Source organism: Hippocampus bargibanti, linkage group LG02 (genome assembly GCF_051943395.1).
Source record: "Hippocampus bargibanti isolate YZ-2025 linkage group LG02, ASM5194339v1, whole genome shotgun sequence".
In the NCBI taxonomy this organism is placed as follows: domain Eukaryota; kingdom Metazoa; phylum Chordata; class Actinopteri; order Syngnathiformes; family Syngnathidae; genus Hippocampus; species Hippocampus bargibanti.
Window position 1 is genome coordinate 1,501,273 of NC_142735.1, and position 21,186 is coordinate 1,522,458.

General features: G+C 41.0%; 1 protein-coding gene across 2 annotated transcripts in view; it reads right to left on the minus strand.

Annotated features, from left to right (window-relative positions):
- eda (ectodysplasin A) overlaps positions 1-12,619 on the minus strand; it is a 32,610-nt gene extending 19,991 nt beyond the window's left edge. The window contains exon 1 of one of the 2 annotated variants that reach the window (XM_089019878.1): positions 11,850-12,619. In XM_089019878.1, coding sequence (XP_088876004.1) covers positions 11,850-12,167 — 318 coding nt within the window. In that variant the 5' untranslated portion in view covers positions 12,168-12,619. The remainder of the gene's footprint in view (positions 1-11,849) is intronic. The other variant, XM_089019889.1, reaches the window with a different exon arrangement.
- Positions 12,620-21,186: the final 8,567 nt, after the last annotated feature.

The following is a 21,186-nucleotide window of genomic DNA, read 5'->3' on the forward strand; positions in this document are numbered from 1 at the left end:
TCATTGCATCATTGCAATGTGTGGAACGGTCGCGGCTTGGAATTGAAGCGGATTTACAGTATGTGGGACAAGAGATGAGACAATCTCTTTCAGAAATGGATGCTACAGCTTCGTGTTTGCTTTCGACATTTAGCTTGTAGCAAACGTGCACATTTCACCTTGACGTCCCTGATCCACTGGTGAAAAGGATGCTTTGATCCTCTCACCTATAGAACTGCTTCATACAAACAAAGAGGGTGCAGAAAGTGCATGAGATTGAATGACTGTCTTTGTGTTGTCATATTATTTTATTTTTTTGTTCTTTCGACTTCAACATGGCGCCGCGAGAGTGGCTGCCTTTACAGCAGGTCCTGTATTTTGTTTTTTTATTTCTTCCTTCCCTCTTACGTTTATCACTTTGCTGCTGTAAAATGTAAATTTCTTCACTGTGAGACTAATAAAGACTAATCCAATCCAAAACAGGAATAATAATTTCCTGTTTCTCATTTTTTTGATCTGTAGCAAGTCTTATGCACTTCACCACAATTTCATAATAATAATAATAATAATAATTATAATAATAATACATTTCATTTATAAGCGCCGTTCAAAACTTTCAAGGTCACTTTACAGTCACGGGATATTTGTTTTTTTCTGTGGGTAAGCAACGGTAGCCACACGCGCCAGCGTTTGCTCAACCCGGAAGTAACTCAAATAGATAGAAAGCTAGCTAGCTAATAGATAGTTACCACAGTAGATAGCTAGCTACATAGCTAGCCAGCAAGCTAGACAGCTAATAGCTAGCTAGATCGAGAGCTAGTCAGCCAGCTGACCACTAATAGCTAGCTAATAGATAACTAACAGATAGCAAATAGGTAGCTTGATAGCTAGCTCGACTGTCATAATTTATGATGTAAAAAGAAACCCTAACCATGAATTGTTTTCAAAGCTAGTTTTAACCTTTTTGCTTTCTCTCCCCTAAAGATTTGAGTTTTTACAGATTGCGCTGCTGCGGCTCAAGTGACTCGTTGGAAAAGGAAATAGTTCAAAGAAGTCTTAGTGTTTTAACAATGGAAACATGACAAGGCCACCCATTCATCAGCCAACATTTCCAGTCCAAAATTCATATGTATTAATGGTGGTCCAAGATTCAAGATGGAGAAGTTGAACATCTGCTTGGAAGGTATGCAATGGACATCACTAAAGCCAGGACACGTGCAGCATCTCAACTTGAAGTTCAAAAGCCATACATACCTCTCTATCGATTAGTCATTTGGCTCAGAGCGGCTGTAAACGGAATTCAAGTGAACATGAGAAATTTGTCCTGGAAGAACTTTTTTGGGGGTGTTTTTTTTAGGAAAAACGCCATCATATAAAAACAGCAAAGCACCTTACTGTAGTTAAAGAACAACCGACGCCATCTTTTTCCATTTTCTGGGACACTACATTTCAGTCCAGATCCCATTGACGGCTCAAATTGGAGGACTCCTTTAATCGATTGCAAACATGTATGCTTTCCTCTTCAGAACTATTTGAATGATATTCATAACTGGATGAGTAACAAGAAAGCATATTCTCCGAATCTGAAGCCATTGTTTTGATTCTCGAGCAAGGCAAGACGTCCTGGCGTGATGTCACAAACAAGGGGGCGGGACCTTCTGAAACTAGCCACTTCCGGTTTTTGGACACTTTAAGTCATTTTTATTGGTGTTTTTCACTTGACTAAAAATATCAGCCTGCGTGTTTTGGGTATTTTAGATGCTATAAAACGTTTTTATGATGTCAGTTAGGAAACAAAAAAATGGTGTAGGTTGTCCTTTAAATGATGCATGTCAGGGAAGGATCTTCAAACAGATTGATTTCAAGAATAATGCGATTTCATTGACGTCATGAAAAAGGAATTTCTGGAACCTTCAAATTTTTACCAGCAATATGTTCCGCTTTTGAAAGATGAAACCTTTTGTTTTTTTGGCCTCCTCATATTAGTCATAACTTCCCAAAATCTTGAGCATTGTCCATCAGAATCATCTTTATTGGCCAAATGTGGACAACACACAAGGAATTTGTCATTGGTAGAACACGCTGCACTAGTATCATCATAAAAAAAGACATGACAATTAAAGATGAAGGACATTAATAAAGGCTTTCTTTTCCTTTCGGCTTTTCCCATCAGGGGTCGCCACAGCGAATCAGTGTCTTCCATCTTCAGAGGTTTTAAGGCTAATCTAATTCCTTAATATAAGTGGTGCCATTGTGAAAGGAAAACAATTACTGTTGAAACTTAGACAATTATGCAGATTTTTAGATACAATTCAAATACAGTTTCAGGCACACCACATTATAAGGTGCTACAGTAGAGGCTGAGGGTTATGCACAACTTCTTCTGCGGGGGGAAATGGAGTCGGTGGCTGCTGACAGTAGTTGCGAGACCTGTTCCAGATCAATATTACTTCACATATCTTGCGTACCTGCGTGTAAGGCGCAGGGTCATCTTTTGTGGAAGATGAAGGCTTTTTGGTGCGCCTTATACACCGGAAAATACGGTAAATCCAACATTGGATTTTGACATAAAAGGGGCATGATTTTCATACGCAGGGTCATCTTTTGAGGAAAAAATGAAGACTTTTGGGTGCGCCTTATACACCAGAAAATACGGTAATTCTTTTTAATGCATGTTTAGTTTTACAAATAACCCCAACTGGAGTGTAACTTTAAAGGACAACCGACACCATTTTTTTGTTTCCTAACTGACATCAGAAAAACGTTTTATAGCATCTAAAATACCCAAAACACGAAGGTTGGTATTTTTAGTCAAATGCAAAACACCAATAAAAATGAGTTCAAGTGTCCCAAAACTACTTCAAAATGACCTAGGGATGGCGAGTTTCAGAAGGTCCCGCCTCCTTGTTTGTGATGTCACGCCAGGACGTCTTGCTTTGCTCTAGAATCAAAACGATGGCTTCAGATTAGGAAAAGATGATTTCTTGTTACTCATCCAGTTATGAATATGATTCAAATAGTTCTGAAGAGGAAAGCATAAATGTTTGCATTCGATTAAAGAAGTCCTTCCGCGTCCCAGAAAATGCAAATGATGGCGCCCAAGCTCCGTTGGAAATGGGCTGATTTGTCTACTCGGAATTTGTGTCAACTAGTATCAAATAGTAGTCTTGGTGCAACACACAACGATTCACCATCGCGTTATGTGTTTTCCTTCTAATTTCGCCATTATCACGGGTCTACAAGTTTTCAGACCAAACAAAGTACCCAAAATGCATTATGTGTCGCTTTCTCGGTCAGGGGCGTTCCTTTAGTGACGTTACCAACTCAAAAACAAGACTTCCTGAATATTCAGCGTGAGTCTTAAAACGTAAAATATCTCTGTAAAATACGCTCAGTAGAAGTCATTTGAAGTGATTTTACAAATTATGGACACAACTTGTCCGCAGGTGTCGGTTGTCCTTAAAAGCATGATAGGGCATGGCAGAATCTCACGCACATGCGTGTGCACACACACACTTCCTATACAAGTAACAGGTGTATTCAGGGTAACTTTCACAATGCTGAGAACTTGCGCACACACACACAATGCTGTTCGACCCATTAATCATTTATATTCAATTCAAATGTTATTAAGATCAAGAGAGTCCCCAAATCCTGATGACATTTGGATAAGTTGCCCAGCCCTCATGGCTACCACAGTTTATCGGCAAACAGACCTCCAGATGTTAGCTTTTCATTTGGCGCACAGGTGTCTTCACATCTCCACTACAGCTGTTGGCATAAGCGCCTGTTACCTCTCAAAGGACCGTGGCTATGCGTCCACGCATATGGCATTCAAACTTTCGTCTGTTCTGACAGCCAAACATCATCATTCCACATGCAGGTTTTTGGCCCGAGATGAAACTGCAACCGAATGCCAAAAAAAAAAAAAAAAACACAAACAAGCTACAGGATCTGCCAAGGCCTCTACGAAGGTAAAACCGTTGTTGGAGATGATGTAACATGAAATGATTTCATGAGAAAGGCTTCATTGGAACATTTATAGCCTTTGGACTCTTCAAAGCAATGGAACCTTACAGTAAATCAGGAAGACGATGTGTCGGTATGTAAGCCAAGTGCCAACTCTTGAGAAAAAGCATTCTTTTTCAACACGGAGGGGGAGAAAATGCGAACAATTAAGACGCCTTTTGTGTCTTCAAAGTGAGGCTCGCTGGCGGTCTGCGTCAAAGACACGATTCCCTGTTGTTCCGTCAGGATATGACTACATTTCAATCACCCCGGGGATGTGTAATCTTGTGATCACAAGATGTTTATAAACAACGGCTTGTGTTTCCCCTTCATTTCTTCACGCAGACTACTGGAATTCATCAATGTTTTCAGGCTATTGTCAGAGGGAAATACAGTCATACCTCAGCTTAGGAACGCTTTGGCTCACGAACTTTTCGCCTTATGACCATTAAATTTGTGAGAATGAGATTAAAAAAAATAAGCTTAAATGCAACTTGTCACTGGTGACAGCCCACCCGATTGCCACCTACTGCATGTCGGCTGGACTCGGTGCCCCATCAAGCTGACTTTTTGATAGTTGTTAACAGGACTCCAGATGTTTCAACATCTGTTGTGTGCAGGACTTTGAAGGCAAACATCTGAGCAGTATAGCGAAAAAAAATAAAATGAAATAAAATAAAATTGTTGTAAGATCCAGAAGGCTATGCAGCCACTAGAAATATTTTAATGTTCTAATTCAAGCGGGTCTACTGTACAACTTGGGTGTGTCTGTTATCGAAATGCAGACCGCCCGGGTCTGTTGAAGACAGTCTAGTGCAGTGGTTCTAAATCTTGTTGGGGGCACCGAACCCCACCAGTTTCATATGCTCATTAACCGAACCCTTCTTCCAATGACTGTGCCTACTAACTGCAGACTAGACTCAGGGGTGGACCTCTGTGGCGGAGGATCCACAGAACCCCTGAGACTGACTCACCGAACCCCTAGGGTTCGATCGAACCCAGGTTAAGAACCACTTGTCTAGTGTTAGCATTTGTTGTGAGATCACATGACCAAAATCATCTGCTTTAGTCTGGAAAGGATTCTACCTCATGACCAGTGTATTTACCTGAAAATCAAGCCCCTTTCCCTGTCAAAATGCAATTTTGGATTTAGTTTGAGTGGATCGAGCCAATATTCAATATTCCCGATCTTGACTATGTAAGTACTCAAATGACTTGTGTTCCCTAATCGCCAAATTAAGGAAATTCAAGATGTTACTTTGGAAATGGATTCCAATGTGTTGTTAGTAATGTAATCCAATAAAAGAATAATTGTGTAACTTACAGTACTTCCGTTTAATGACTTTTTGATTATCCTAAAGCCAGAATTTGCTTATTCTGTAGCCACAACGGGACACAAGCCAGTGTCTTATTGCGCTTGTCCCAAGCCCAGGTAAATACAGAAGATTGTGTCAGGAAGGGCATCCGACATAAAAGATTGGCCAAGACAAACGTGAATTAAACCTCTGAGGATGGAGGACGCTGATTTGCTGTGGCGACCCCTGAAGGGAAAAGCCGAAAGGAAAAGAAGGATCGATCCAATAAAATAAGAGATATATCATGAGTGAGATAAAGTGTGTACCTCAAGTCCTGTCCTAAGATGTGCTAGAATGCAACTCATATCTGAGCCTCACGAGGACGAGCCGGATAGAAAATGACGGGATGGACAGATGACCAGTCGACAGGATACAGTGAGTGCTCCAGCTAACAATACATTTCATTCTATTATATACCGTATATATTGTATACCGTTGTTTTGAAATGTTGGAACGGGTAGTAGTCTGCTATAATGATAATTGGGGAAGGAAGTCTGTCAGTGCTACTGGCCACACAAAATACGGCCAAATGCTGCTAAATATTTTCCATACTGCGTGTTCTCAATGCGGCTGTGGGTAAATAAATAGCCGTTCTTTGCAGAAATGGAGCATCAGGTCTGGTGGGGTAGCCTTGATTATCTGTGTGAAATCCACAGAGTGATTGGATTTGCCTTTAATAGTCTCGCAGTGAAGAAAAATTGCATTTCACAGCAGCAAAGTTATGGAAGGAAGAGGAAAGGAAAGGGAAGAAGTAGAACAAAACAAAATACAGGAGCTGCTGTAAAGGCAGCCACTCTCGCGGTGCCATCTTCTAGTCATAAGAACAAAATAATATGACAACACAAAGACACAGTCATTCAATCTTAAGCATGTGAAGCACCCTATTTGTCGTATAAGGCAGTTCTAGATGAAAGACGAGTGATATCGATATTTTTTCAGACTCCCGATAATATCGATATAATGAGACTTTACTGTATTTTTTTTACCCAAGTCCCAAACCCTTTACTGAGCTGCTATGATACAATTCCCCAGTTTCCCCAAATATTGACTTATTTCATAGGAAGCACATCATCCCTTGTTTCACATTGTTGCATATCTACACTTGAAATCGTTACGATGCCTTTGATGAAGACTTAAAGCACAACCGACGTCACTTTTTTGTTTTTTAACTGACAGCAGAAAACCGTTTTATAGCATCTAAAATACCCATAACACACAGTATGATATTTTTAGTCAAATGCAAAACACCAATAAAAATGACTTAGTGTCCCAAAACTACCAAAAAATGATCTCGGATTTGGGCAGATTCAGAAAGTCCCGCCCCCAGTTCGTGACGTCACGCCAAGACGTCTTGCATTGCTGGAGAATCAAAACAATGGCTTCAGATTCGGAGAATATGCTTTCTTGTTACACATCCAGTTATGAATATGATTCAAATAGTTCTGAAGAGGAAAGCATACATGGTTGCAAAAATGGCAACCTCCTGTGGCCACCTCTGTTTCCACAGGCTGATAAATTCCTTATATGGAGCTTGGACGCCCTCTTCTGGCTTCCTGGCGGCTTTTGGGTGCAACACGAGGTCCCCAGACCAAACAGGTACAGCAAAATACATTGACGTGATGGAAGGACTGCTACAATGCGTCTTTTTTACGGTAAAGGGTCCTTTAGTGACGTCACGTACGGACTCGTCACCATCTCAACAAGACTTCCTGAATATTCAGTGCGAGTCTTAAAACGTAAAATATAGCTATATGCGGTAGAATCTTTGTAAAATACGCTCAGTAGAAGTCATTTGAAGCCATTTTAAAAATTATGGACACAACTTGTCCGGAGACGTCGGTTGTCCTTTAAGTGAAAAATCCAATGTTTCTGCCTCCAGAAAGGACTTCTTCAAAGCCAAAGTCTCAAAAGCTAACAAGTGCGGCAGCTGCCTCCGAAACGCCACATGCTCCTGTTTCTCCAACTATGTAAACTGTGGGATGTGTAATCAGAGTTGTTTAATGCAGACATCTGGATAGGACGGCATCACAGCGCGGTTAAATATTTACGGCTGGGCTACAGTCTTTTTATAAAGCATCATGAAGCATCACCATCTGGACCGAATACCAAGCCCATGTCCTAGGGTTCAACCAGTGAAAGCTCTCCTATCTAAAAATTGACTTAGCGAAGGACACGGGAGACTCGTCTTAGCATTGAGGTTGTTTTTTTTTTCTCCATGAAGCAAAATATTAAAAAACAAACGCCTTCATTGTTATGTCTTGTACTGCAACCGGCGGAGGATGTGTCTGTACTGCCGGATATAAAAGTCTTTCAGTTGTTTATTATCCCTTCTTTTTTCCCTTTAGGCTTTTCCCTTCAGGAGTCTCCACAATGAATCAGTGTCCTCCATCTAACCCGGTTTTGTGCATCCTCTTCTCTCACACCAGCTACCTTCATGACCTCTTTGACAACATCCATAAACATCCTCTTCGGTCTTCCTCTCGGTCTCCTGCCTGGCAGTTCAAGGTTCAACATCCTTCTCCCGATATAGTCACTCTCTGTTCTCTGGACATGTCCAATCCATCTCAGTCTGGCCTCTTTGACTTTCTCTCCAAAGCCTCTAATATGACTTGTCCCTCTACTCATTACTGATCCAATCCAACCTGGTCACTCCCAAAGAGAACCTCAACATCTTAATCTCTGCTACCTCCACCTCTGCTTCCTGTCTTTTCTTCAGTGGCACCGTCTCCAGTACAAACATCATGGCTGGTCTCACCACCGTTACATACACCTTTGCTTTCATCCTAGCTGAAAACCCTTCTATCACACATCACACCTGACATTTTTCTCTGGCCGTTCCAGCCTCTTTGACACACTCTCCATTGCTCTGGACAGTTGACCCTTATGCTACTACAATACTCCAAGGTAACATCCTATTATTTCCAGATATAAAATGAAGCAGGTGGCTTCCCAACCGGAAAGTATCAAAGGTAGAAAACACCCAAGAGCTACTATTATTATGCACCTTAAAATGATACTTGCGGTCAATGTAAAAAAAAAAATGGAACAATGGAAGGATTTGAGACTGTCGTAAAACTCAACACCTTGCTCCTTTTGTGCTGCCGAACAGAGGACAGAGGAGAGTAAAAGGGCGCGTTCATTTTGAAGCCAATGACAACATAATGAACATTAAACTGACTGTTGCCTGTAAAGAATTTGTAAGGTGAAGCTGGCGCCAGTCCCAAGTGGCTCGTCGACTTGCCAATGAAATCCTGACTCTGCACCTGCTGGGGAGGTAATGTGTTTATTTGGCTAAGCGCCCGCTCCAGCCCTTCTGTCAAGACTATCATTGCCAAGTCAACCTAAAGCTTGTCCATCAATCTTTTCGTTCAGAAGGATCTTTGACAGCAATATACTTGATCTTGAATTCCGATTCAGCTAGAATAACGCCTATTGAATTGCTTTGGGAGTTTAAAAACAATCAAAAATCCTCTCCAAAACACAGATGAACAGTAAGCATGTGGAAGATAAGGAGCTGGTAAACCCCCCACACCCTAACATATCCACTGCATTCCCGAATTTATTCGGGAATTGAAAAGCATGACGTGGAGCGCCATTCCCAAATGTGTTCCGGTTTTAGTTTTTCTTGTGGGAGGGTGCCGATAAAGCACTGGTCAGACTTATGTCAATGTCTTTCCGACCCACGAGGGGGCAACATTTGCGTTTTGTACATCCGCCCCCATTTCAAGCTAAGATAACTCCAGACCCATATAACTTAGGAATTGACTCATTTTTTTTCTGATGAAAGAAGAGAGTCTAAGGTATCTTACGCAGCATTGAATGTTTATGTAGTCCTAAAATTCAATATTCTGTGGGTTCTGTAATTTCAGTGAAAATGACAAAAACCCTGGCACTGGAGTGGACACATTGTGGCACATGGTCTCGCAGCGAATGGGTTAAAAAACTCCTTCCCATGACACCGATAAACAGTATGTGGAAAATACAGAGCTGGTCAAACCCAAAAATCCAACTGCATAATGATGACAAACGCTGGATTCTTCTAATTGGCAGTGTGGAATGCCTCTGCAGTGATTATGCGTGCCGTAATGTACCGTATTTTCCGGTGTATAAGGCACACCCCCAAAAAGCCTTGATTTCATTCAAAAGATAACCCTGCGCCTTATAGGCCAGTGCACCTTATATGAAGTAATATTGAGGCACAATAGGTCTCGCAGCTAATTTCAGTAGCCACCGACTTTTTTCCCTCCCTTCACCTCTATGTGCCCTCTGCTCGTCTCACCACGATGGGAGGCAGAGCTTTCAGCCGCTCTGCTCCCAAACTCTGGAATTCACTTCCACCCAACATCCGTAATATTGACTCCCTCCCTATTTTCAAATCCCACCTCAAAACCCATCTGTTTAAAATTGCTTTCAATGTCTAGTTCAATCTGCTATTTTATTATTTATCATTTTACTTATGGTTTTATTATTGTGTGCTTTGTTTTTCTTGTAAAGTGTCCTTGGGTGTTTTAAAAGGCACTTGAAATTAAATGTATTATTATTAATTATTATTATTATATGGAACATTGTTTTCATTCATTGAAGGTGTGCCTTATCCTCCGGAAAATATGGTAAATCAATGACGTCACAAATAAATTGGCAATTTACAAACGTTCACCAATTCTACATCTAACAAACTCTCCGCTGATCCGATCTGTAATGTCTTGAAATAACAATGTCGCCTTCAGCCAAACGGCAATCGTTATCCCGCATAATGAACAGAAAACAAATATGTCCCAAGGCATATAACATTTACGGTGCTGAATATCATTTCACAATGTTGAATATTCATTAATGATACACTAGATCAGGGCTCTCAAAGTCATTTTTTTTGCCGCGGGCCACATTGGAGTTATGGTTTCCTCTCAAGGGCCGTTATGAATTTGGGGAAGCCATTAGAATGTTTAATCCCCTCCACATATTACATATAGAGCGCACAACAAATTAATGAATGACTAGTTTTCAAATCTGAAACCAAAAATAATGACTGTTACAGTGGTTTACATCCAAAAATGACATTTTGGTTAGGATTTTAGCAAGCATCATGGAATTTCACAAGTTTGATTTGCTTTCGCGGGCCGAAAAAAATGATGTGGTGGGCCGGATTTGGCCCCCGGGCCTTGACTTTGACACCCATGCACTAGATACTAAAAAACCAAACTGCATATGTCACTGTATTTTTGCTTTTCCACGCTTTACCAATTTCCCAGTCTGGTGACTTTAATGAGCGAACAATTAAAAATGTATTTTATTGTCCAGTGGTGAACACACTCTTCTGGTGATGACAGTTGAGTTTGTTCAACTTTTATTTCAAACTTGCTTTGGTGGTTTTAAATTGAGACAATGTGAAACTAGACCTTATAATTGGTATTGACATGACTTTCACGGAACGGCTGGTGTTCGATTTGGAAGGTTCTACTACACTTAACGGACAACCGACACCATTTTTTTGTTTCCTAACTGACATCAGAAAAACGTTTTATAGCATCTAAAATACCCAATACACGCAGGCGGATATTTTTAGTCAAATGCAAAATACCAATAAAAATGAGTTAAAGTGTCCCAAAACTACTTCAAAATGACCTTGGAGATGCCGAGTTTCAGAAGGTCCCGCCCCCTTGTTCGTGACGTCACGTCAAGACGTCTTGCCTCGCTCTAGAATCAAAACAATGGCTTCAGATTCAGAGAAGATGCTTTCTAGTTACTCATCCAGTTATGAATATGATTCAAATAGTTCTGAAGAGGAAAGCATACATGTTTGCAATCGATTAAAGAAGTCCTCCTGTCTCAATTTGAGACGCCAGGACTCCAATGTAGCGTTCCAGAAAATGAACAAGATGGCGCCCAAGCTCCATTGGAAATGGGCTGATTTGTCTGCTGGGAATTTGTGTCAACTACTATCAAATAGTAGTCTTGGTGCATCATACAACGATTCACCATCGCGTATTTATGTGTTTTCCTTCTAATTTTGCCATCAACACGGATTAACACGAAGTTCTCAGACCAAACAAAGTACCCAAAATGCATTGTGTGTCGCTTTCTCGGTCAGGGGCGTTCCAGACGTGACGTCACGTCAGGCATCGTCATCATCTCGAAAACAAGACTTCCTGAATATTCAATGCGAGTCTTAAAATGTAAAATATAGCTGTATGCCGTGGAATCTTTGTAAAATACGCTCAGTAGAAGTCATTTGAAGGGATTTTACAAATTATGGACTTGTCCCGAGGCGTCGGTTGTCCTTTAACGTTTCATCTCCAGATAAAAATGTATGTAGGAAAAGATGTTCCACTCATGTCCAAATGGGTACAGGGAATGTTTGTTAACAATATGTAGCAATTTAAGGCCCCGGAAGTACAACGGTGTACTTTCTCTCCTCCCCAAAAAGTGACAGAAAGAAAACCGCCATTGACTGTTCACACCTGCTCCATGCGACGCAAGAAATAATTCCTTCCCTCTTGAATAATTTACCTCAGGGTCATCGGCGGAACGGCTGCTTCGGGATTCGAACCGCGGAGGGTCGGGCGGGAAGACCCCAGAAGCTGTGTTGACCAGGTCGCTGCCCGTTAACGTCAGAATGGAGTCTCGCTTCTGGTGGATTATTTCCCTTTTGACTTCGGAACGCAGGTCCATATAACAAACAAGCGTGACCGCGTGCAAGGAGAGTGACAGGAGAAATAATCCGAGGAAGACGACGCTGGTGCTCCGACTCCGGCAGTTGGCGCTGCAAGTGCAGGGCTCACCTCCGGCCACCGCTTTTCCCGTGAAACCATCCACGGGTGCCATCATTGGACTCAGATGCTCTTCAACTCGGCATAGTCAGCCGCGGCTATTGATTGACATGGAGATTCATAGGTGGAGCAGGAACGGCAGCTGCGGCGACAGCAGGTCGGTGAGAACTTGGTCCGCTATCTGTAGTGACACTGAGGGGGCACGCCCCCCTCGTTTTTGATTGGTCGATAGACAAGCGTCTGGAAAAGCCGGGGAGCTGTTGAACAAGGGGTGGGGCGACACCTAACGGATTTGTTGTGTTACTGCAACTGATTTGATGATGTGAGAGGAATCTTCCCCTTCTCCTTATTCATTCTGACACGGAAAAAAAATATGAACGACCACAGTGTTGATTCATTGTTTCTTACATGAGTGCGGATACGTCTGAGTGGTAACTGATGCAATGCGTTTTGTTTGTGCAAGATTCGACTTTCTGATGATCACTTGAGGTACCTTGTTTTTGTGTTCGTCTGAGTCGGTGGTTCAAATCTAAACTTTTGGACGAGAGTGACTGAAAATATTTTTTTTGTTATTAGTTTTGTTGTTGTTGGTTGTGGTGACGAGGGGTGGGGGTCCTTTACGATGATGGCATCCGTCTACTTGTTTGTGGTCGTGTGGTATCTCGCTCAGCGTTGAAGGCTTGCACACGGTTGAGTGTTTTTTTTTTCTGCAAGAGTTCATTCGAGGGCAAGACATTTTGTTTGCGAGTGTCTGAGGAAGGAACATCGTTGCAAATGTGAACAAACGCTGACAAAAATGGAACAAATCAAAACATTTAGTATTTTTGCGATCACAAACCTTTACCACTCAGTGTTGTCTGTCTGTCTCTCTCTGTCTTTCTTTACCCTCTCTCATTTATGTTTTTCACTCATTCTCGGTATTTATTTTCAGGTGTGGGGGTTGTTGGAAATCACTTCAATATGAATAGTAGTCGAGTGGTTAGCTCGCCGGCTTCTAAGAAGTCGCAAGTTTGAGTCCTTCTCCGGCCTCCCTGTGTGGAGTTTGCATGGTATTCCGGTTTCCTCCCAGATTCCAAAAACGTGCATGATTGAACACTCAAAAATTGTCCCGAGGTATTGTTTGTCTCTGTGTGCCCTGCAGTTGGCTGGCAACCAATTCAGGGTGTCCCCCGCCAAGTGTCCGAAGACAAGTGTCCGAAAAATGGATGGATGGATGGACTTCAATATTCAGTTTTTAGAAATTAAAGCAGCCCTGTTCTTGTAAAATATAGCCTTGATGGGTCAGGAATTTATGGACTGTGAGCCATATATGGCTCTTTTGATGATTGCATCTGGTTTGCAGATAAAACTAAATACTACTACTAATAATAATAATAATAATACATTTCATTTATAAGCACCTTCCAAAACTCTCAAGGCCACTTTCCAGTCACAGGATAAGTGTTTCTGTGGGTGAGCAGTGGCAGCCACACGCGCCGGCGTTCACTCAACCTGGAAGTAACTTAAATCGATAGAAATCTAGCTAGCTAGCCAATCGACAGCCAACAGATACCTAGCTAGATAGCCAGCCAGCTAGATAGTGAATAGATAGCTAGCTAGATTGTTAGCTAGCCAGCCAGATAGCTAGCTAGTCAGCCAGAGCTAATAGATAGCAAATAGCTAGCAAATGATAACAATAATAATAATAATACTAATAATACATTTCACTTATAAACGCCTTTGATGACATGAAGCAGTTCTAGATAAAAGAGGTTGAACAACATTACCTGTTTTTAAACACCATAGCTAAACCTGTATTTTCGACTCAAAAACAGTGCTGATGTCAAATAAATGTATTATTATCATTAAATCGATAGAAATCTAGCTAGCTAGCCAATCGATAGCCAACAGATACCTCGCTAGATAGCAGCCAGCTAGATAGTTAGCTAGCCAGAGCTAATAGATAGCAAATGGCTCGCAAATGATAACAATAATAATAATAATAATACTAATAATAATACATTTCCCTTATACACGCCTTTGATGACATGAAGCAGTTCTAGATGAAAGAGGTTGAACAACATTACCTGTTTTTGAACACCATAGCTAAACCAGTCCAACATTCTGCCAAAATTCCCAATCTTTATTTTCGACTCAAAAGCAGTGCTGCTGTCGAATAAACATATTATTATTATTATTATTATTATTATTATTAAATCCAACGTGATGCTACGCCTACGCTACGCTACGCAATCTGTCATTAATCATTTATAAACCTGGAATTCACAGACACGCCTGGGGATAGTCATCCCCTTCACAAAAAATATAAAAAATATTGGGCCTTGATTGATTTCCGTTGTGAGTTACTTATCTGGAAACCATATTCATGTCATTTGAACGATGAAACGATGTATTATATCGACTTACACGGAACACACTGTGTAATTGCGTGTTTTGAAGAAAAATAGGAAAATGATGATATGAGATGAAAAGCTGCTTCATGTCTAGGGAGGGATATTCTCAGCATGGAGTTGATTACTTTAAGAATGCTGCCGTCTCTGGGGCGATGTCTTGCGGTTCATTTTGTTCAGACTGTTATTATGTCATTGTCTGTTTCTCATCTTTGGGATGTCTCCTTAAACAAAACAAAAAAAAAGTGTTTCTAGTCAACTGCCACTGAAGGGCAGCATTGCCAAGCCGTAAATCAATGACACCGCATACCAGTATCATGTTTGATCGAATTTAGCTTAATGGATGCAAGGTTGATGCTATGAAAACAGCATGTTGTTTTACATACAGACGTATAGTTGCATGCAGCTTCATTTTGGAACGCTCATCGAGTATCTGTCCTTCCTTTTTTTTTTTTCACGATGGAGGACGAAAAAGTGGAATCAGAATCATCTTTATTGCCAAGTATGTAGAACACACAAGGAATTTGTTTCCGGTAGAACACGCTACACTAGTATCATCATCAAAAAAATTGCTAAGTGGCACTATACAGTTCCATTTGGGCTACTGTTGAAAGAGTTCAAAGAGTTAATGGCTTGGAGGAAGAAGCTGTTTAAATGTCTGCTGGATTTGGTGCGCATGGATCGGTAGCGCCTGCCTGAGGGGAGTAGCTGGAAAAGGTGGTGGGCAGGGTGAGGAGGGTCCAGTAGGGTTTTCTGCGCCCTACTTTGGAAAGGCAGGAGAAAAGTAACCGTTACGAGCGCCCTTGAGTGAGCGGGAGCTCAACCCAAGCGTGTTTGATACGCTCTTCGTCAAAGCTGCACGCACGGTGACAGTGAGATATTCACAATGTATTACTCTGTTTTTATGTTAATATATTCAGGAAAGTCCAGGTCAAACGCAGTGAGACATTATTAACTCATTCACTGCCATTCACAAATTTATTCTGGGATTGAAAATATGACGTAGAGCGTTATTCCCGAATTTGTTCGGGTTTTGTTGTTTTTTTTTTTCCACGCTTGGGTGCTGAAAAGGCGCTGGCCAGACCTCTGGGAATGTTTTTTTTTTCTCTTCCACAAGGGGGCAGTATTTGCTTTTTGTACAGCGGCCCCCATTTCACGCTCAGCTAACTCCAGACCCACTAACAATTTATAAACAACAACAATGTCCAAGATACCAATTTGCTGTATGCAAGCAAGTCAATAAAACACAGATTAACCCATTCACTGCCATACCCAAATTTATTCGGCAATTGAAAGTATGACGTAGAGCAGCCCTTACCAATGTTTTTGGGGAGGGGGTTTGTTTTTTTATGCTTGGGTGCTGATATAGCGCTGGCCATGGCATCTGGCAATGTTTTCCCCTTCCACAAGGGGCAGAATTTTCCATTTTGCCATGTTAGCGTTTTGTTCCATCTTCAGCTGTTGTGAAAGCACTATATAGTGACTTTGAGAGTTTTGCAAGGTGCTTATAAATGACCTGTATTATTATTACTGTATCTATTAGCGAGCTAGGTAGCTTTCTATCTATTTGAGTTACTTCCGGGTGGAGTGAACGCTGGCGCGTGTGGCTGCTGCTACTCACCCACAGAAAAGCTTATCCTGTGACTGTAAAGTGAGACTTTTGAAAGGTGCTTAAATCAAATGTATTATTATTACAGTAAAGTCTCGTTATATCGATATCGGATATATCGATAGTCCCGGTTATATCGATACTATTTCTATGCACGCACAGAGAAAATTACATGCAAACAGGGTTGGATATATCGATAGTCCCGGTTATATCGATATTTTTTCGGACTCCCTTGAATATCGATATAACGAGACTTTACTGTATATAAACCAATATGTATGTATTGCATTGTAGTTTGGACAGCTACCCCGATTTCAATTTCATATAACTCCAGACCTATATAAAAGAGTAATGTTTTTTTACGCTGCATTGAATTATTATGTAGTAAAGGAAGGTGATAGCTTAAAGGACAACCGATGTCACTTTTTTGTTTCTTAACTGACATCAGAAAAAACGTTTTATAGCATCTAAAAACCCAAAACATGCAGTATGATATTTTTATTCAAATGCAAAACACCAATAAAAATGACTTAAAGTGTCCAAAATCTGCAAAAAATTGAGCTGCGAATTGGGAATTTTCAGAAAGTCCCGCCCCCAGTTCGTGACGTCACGCCAAGACGTCTTGCATTGTTGGAGATTCAAAACAATGGCTTCAGATTCGGAGAATATGCTTTCTTGTTACACATCCAGTTATGAATATGATTCAAATAGTTCTGAAGAGGAAAGCATACATGTTTGCAATCGATTAAAGAATTTATTCCGTGTCATTTTGAGACATCTGGAATGCAATGTAGGGTCCCAGAAAAGAGGCAGAAAAATGGCGACCAGCTCCTGTGAGGAATGAATCAGTCCATTTCCACAGGCTGATAAATTCTTTCAATGGTGCTTTGACACCCTCTTCTGGCGGCTTTTGGGTGCAACATGAGGTTTTCAGACCAAACAAGTACAGCAAAATACATTGACGTGATGGAAGGACTGCTACAATGTGTCTTTTTTTCGGTCAGGGCCGTTCCTTCAGTGACGTCACGTACGAACTCGTCACCAACTCAAAAACAAGACTTCCTGAATATTCAGCGCGAGTCTTAAAACGTAACATCGAGCTATATGCGGTGGAATCTTTTTAAAACACGCTCAGTAGAAGTCATTTGAAGCCATTTTACAAATTATGGACACAACTTCTCCGGAGACGTCGGTTTTCCTTTAAATCTCAATATTCTGCGGGTCCAGGAATTCGAGTATATATCGATGAAAAGGTTTCTTCAGCCGTCATCTGTACTTCTTTGACGGTGTCGGACGTTTCGCTTCTTATCCAAGAAACTTTGTCAGCAAACTAAAGACTGTATATATGAATATATTTTTGCTTTCATTGGTCAGAAACAGGGGTCATAAAATATCAGCAAGCGGTGTGACAAGCTGTCTTTTTTTCCTCCCCCTTTGAGGCAATTGCAAGTAGGAGTATGGGAAATTCCTTTTCCATCCGCGGGGCTTCTATGCAGCGTGTATAAATGGTGCGCCGCGATCCTCTCTGAGCTTATAACAAGATTTAGAGGCTTTTCCCTGCCAGATGAGGTTTGCAGAATAGATATGTTACATTCTGGCATGAATGGTTGCGGGATGGGGCGAAGCTCACTAATGGAAGATGATACTTACCTTGGTTCTCAGGATAAGGTGCTATACATCATTGTCTTCCTGGGTGAAAATAATCTTCAAGCATCCAGAATGAACGTCTAATTATCATTATAAGGAGACGTACAAGTGACGTGATTCATGGCAACTGCTCAGTAGCCTTTGTTCCCCACGCTGGATTGGTTATGGACACAACTTGTCGGTTGTCCTTCAAAGGACAACCGACGTCTCCGGACAAATTGTGTCCATAATTTGTCAAATAGCTTCAAATGACTTCTACTGAGCGTATTTTACAAAGATTCCACCGCATGTAGCTATATTTCACGTTTTATGACTCACGCTGAATATTCCGGAAGTCTTGTTTTTGAGTTGGTGACGAGTCCGTACGTGATGTCACTGAAGGAACGCCCCTGACTGAAAAAAGGACACATTATAGCAGTCCTTCATTTTGCTGTACTTGTTTGGTCTGAAAACTTCGTGTTGCACCAAAAACAGGCAGAAGAGGGTGACAAAGCTACGTGTAAGGAATTAATCAGCCTGTGGAAACGGGCTGATTAATCCCTTACACGGAGCTTTGTCGCCATTATCTGCCTCTTTTTGGTGCTATATTTCCCACCCCCAGATACTTCAAAATGACACAGAATAAATTATTTAATCGATTGCAAACATGTATGCTTTCCTCTTCAGAACTATTTGAATCATATTCATAACTGGATGTGTAACAAGAAAGCATATTCTCCGAATCTGAAGACATTGTTTTGATTTTCCAGCAATGCAAGGCGTCTTCGCGTGATGTCACGAACTGGGGGCGGGACCTTCTGAAAATGCCCAATTCGCAGCTCAATTTTTTTGCAGATTTTGGACACTTTAAGTCATTTTTATTGGTGTTTTGCATTTGACTAAAAATATCATACTGCGTGTTTTGGGTATTTTAGATGCTATAAAACGTTTTTCTGATGTCAGTTAGGAAACAAAAAAGTGATGTCGGTTGTCCTTTAAGCTATCACCTTCCTTTACTTCGTCTTCCAATGCAGCTCATTATAACGATCAGTGTCAGCACGCAACTTTCCCGTATCCTTATCACGGTTTGTGTATCCAATTATCCTACTTCATTATCGACTCATGAGTTGGTTCATTGCAGGTCATCTTAGTTGTTTGCCTCTTGTTTTGAAATGGCAAAACATTACACATTTTAGCTACTGTAGGGGAGAAAAAACGTGATACAGTTTACGAACCCCTTGGCTTACGAACTTTTTAGGTTTACGAACGTCAAATTTATGAAAATTTTATCTTGGCATACAAACTATTTTTCGGGATACACACGGAGCTGCCACAATGAGTGATGTGTCGTTCCTGAACGAGCTTGTTTTGGTCCTCTATTCCCCGCCCCCAGTCGTCGGTTGAAGCCACGTGATTGGTCAAGAACACAGCAGTGAGGGGAGGTGGTTTAAACATTAAAGAGACAGGCAGACGACAGAGAGAGAGACACAATTGCAGTCTGTGCGTAGACTGCAAGGTTAAAATATTCCATCAATCAGGCTCCACAAATAACCCGCACTGTTATTGGGATGTCACATTGACTCTGCCAGCTCCAATAAAACCATCAACACCAAAATAAAAGCTTCTGATTTCACGGCCAAATAAAAAGAGGCACCTCAGGTGAACCCAAATGTAATCTAGCTTTCAGTTTATCCGTTTCTATCATCTTCCCGGTGTTCTTTTTGGTATATTTTCATTCACCTGCGATAAATCCCATTTGCAATTGTCACCTTCTTCATTTAACTTTGGGGAACTCAGCAATATCATTTCATGAGACGTCTCACCGATAAAATGTCATTTTTTTTCTCATGTTCTATCCAAGACCAACCAACTTTATTTGATTTATTTATGAAGACGTCAACTCTGCATTCTTTTACACTTCGTCTGTGGAAGCTCTCAGTCGTACAGGAATGGTCCATCGATAAAAAGGTTTCTTCAGCCGTCATCTGAACTTCTTTGAAGGTGTCGAACGTTTTGCTTCTTATCCAAGAAACTTTGTCAGCAAACTAAAGTCTTACTGGTAGTTTCGGTCCGATATATATCCCTACTGTCCAGACGTGGTGGTGCCGGACTCTGCTATGATTGAACCTTGCTCTCAGGTTGGGGGGAGCAGAGGACTAAACCCTGCGGCTCCACTGATTGCTTCTATTGTCCTGACTGACGACTGGCCTGATTGTCCAATTTGCCCTGGTATCATCTCATCAGCATTACAAAGCATATGTTGCCTAAGTAGTCTTTTGTACGAACGATCCAAATTGCACCTCACCCCACCATGGCGATTTAGTGAATGGTTTTGCTGTTTTATGAAAATAGTTTATTTTACCCCATTTTCTAATCATCTATTTTCTTCCGCTAAGATTTTAACCTCATTGTCACCAAATGAGTGGTTGCTAGCTTTTAGGTTAATATGTATTGCAGATTGAGGCCCACTAGTATTATCCCTGCGATGTCGATAGTCTTTTTTTGAGAATTGTTTTAGTCTCCCCAATGTATTGCTCTTTACAATTTTCATTTTTACAATGTATACTTTTACACTCTTTGTTTTTTTTTTCTCTCTCCATCATATTCTGTATTTTACTTGGGCCACTAAACAAATGAAAATAAGATTGACAAGATTCTCACTTCTGACTTTAAAGTACGAATTTTAAAGTGAGAATTTGCAGAATCAGCCTGCGTGTTTTAGGTATTTTAGATGCTATAAAATGTTTTTCTGATGTCAGTTAGGAAACAAAAAAAATGGTGTCGGTTGTCCTTACACAATTCTCGACATAGCTGAACGGACGTGGGGGACAAAACATGTGAATGGTAATGCAAAAAAAAAAAAAAAAAAAAAAAAAGGCCAGCCGTTGCGTTCACCAGAGAGAAGAAATAATGTGAAATCTGTTGTTTGTACCAAAAGAGCAACATATTTAATTGGCCGTGCGGGCAGCGGGGCACGGGTTCAATCAGTGGAATTGAACTGATTCGTTGGAAAGCCTCTCTCACTTCGAGTTCCATTGTGTGTCTGGAACAACACTCAACACTCCGTGGGCACCTTTGACACTTTCCACTAAAACCGATGGAAGGACAATGCTTCACCTTTGTTTTCCCAATTTCGGCAGTCTCATTGTTTTGCACAACCCGGAAGTAACTCAAATAGATAGAAATCTAGCTAATAGCTAGCTAAATAGCTAATATATAGCCAGTTAGCGAGCTAATATATAGCAAATAGATAGGTAGCTAGCTAATAGATAGCTAGATAGCTCATATATAGCCAGATAGATAGATAGCTAGTCAGATAGCTAATATATAGCCAGCAAGATAGCCAGCTAGAGAGCTAATATATAGCAATATAGATAGCTAGCTACAGATAGCTAGATAGATCATATATAGCCAGCGAGATTTAAGATTTAAGTCCCTTAGTCATTTCATCT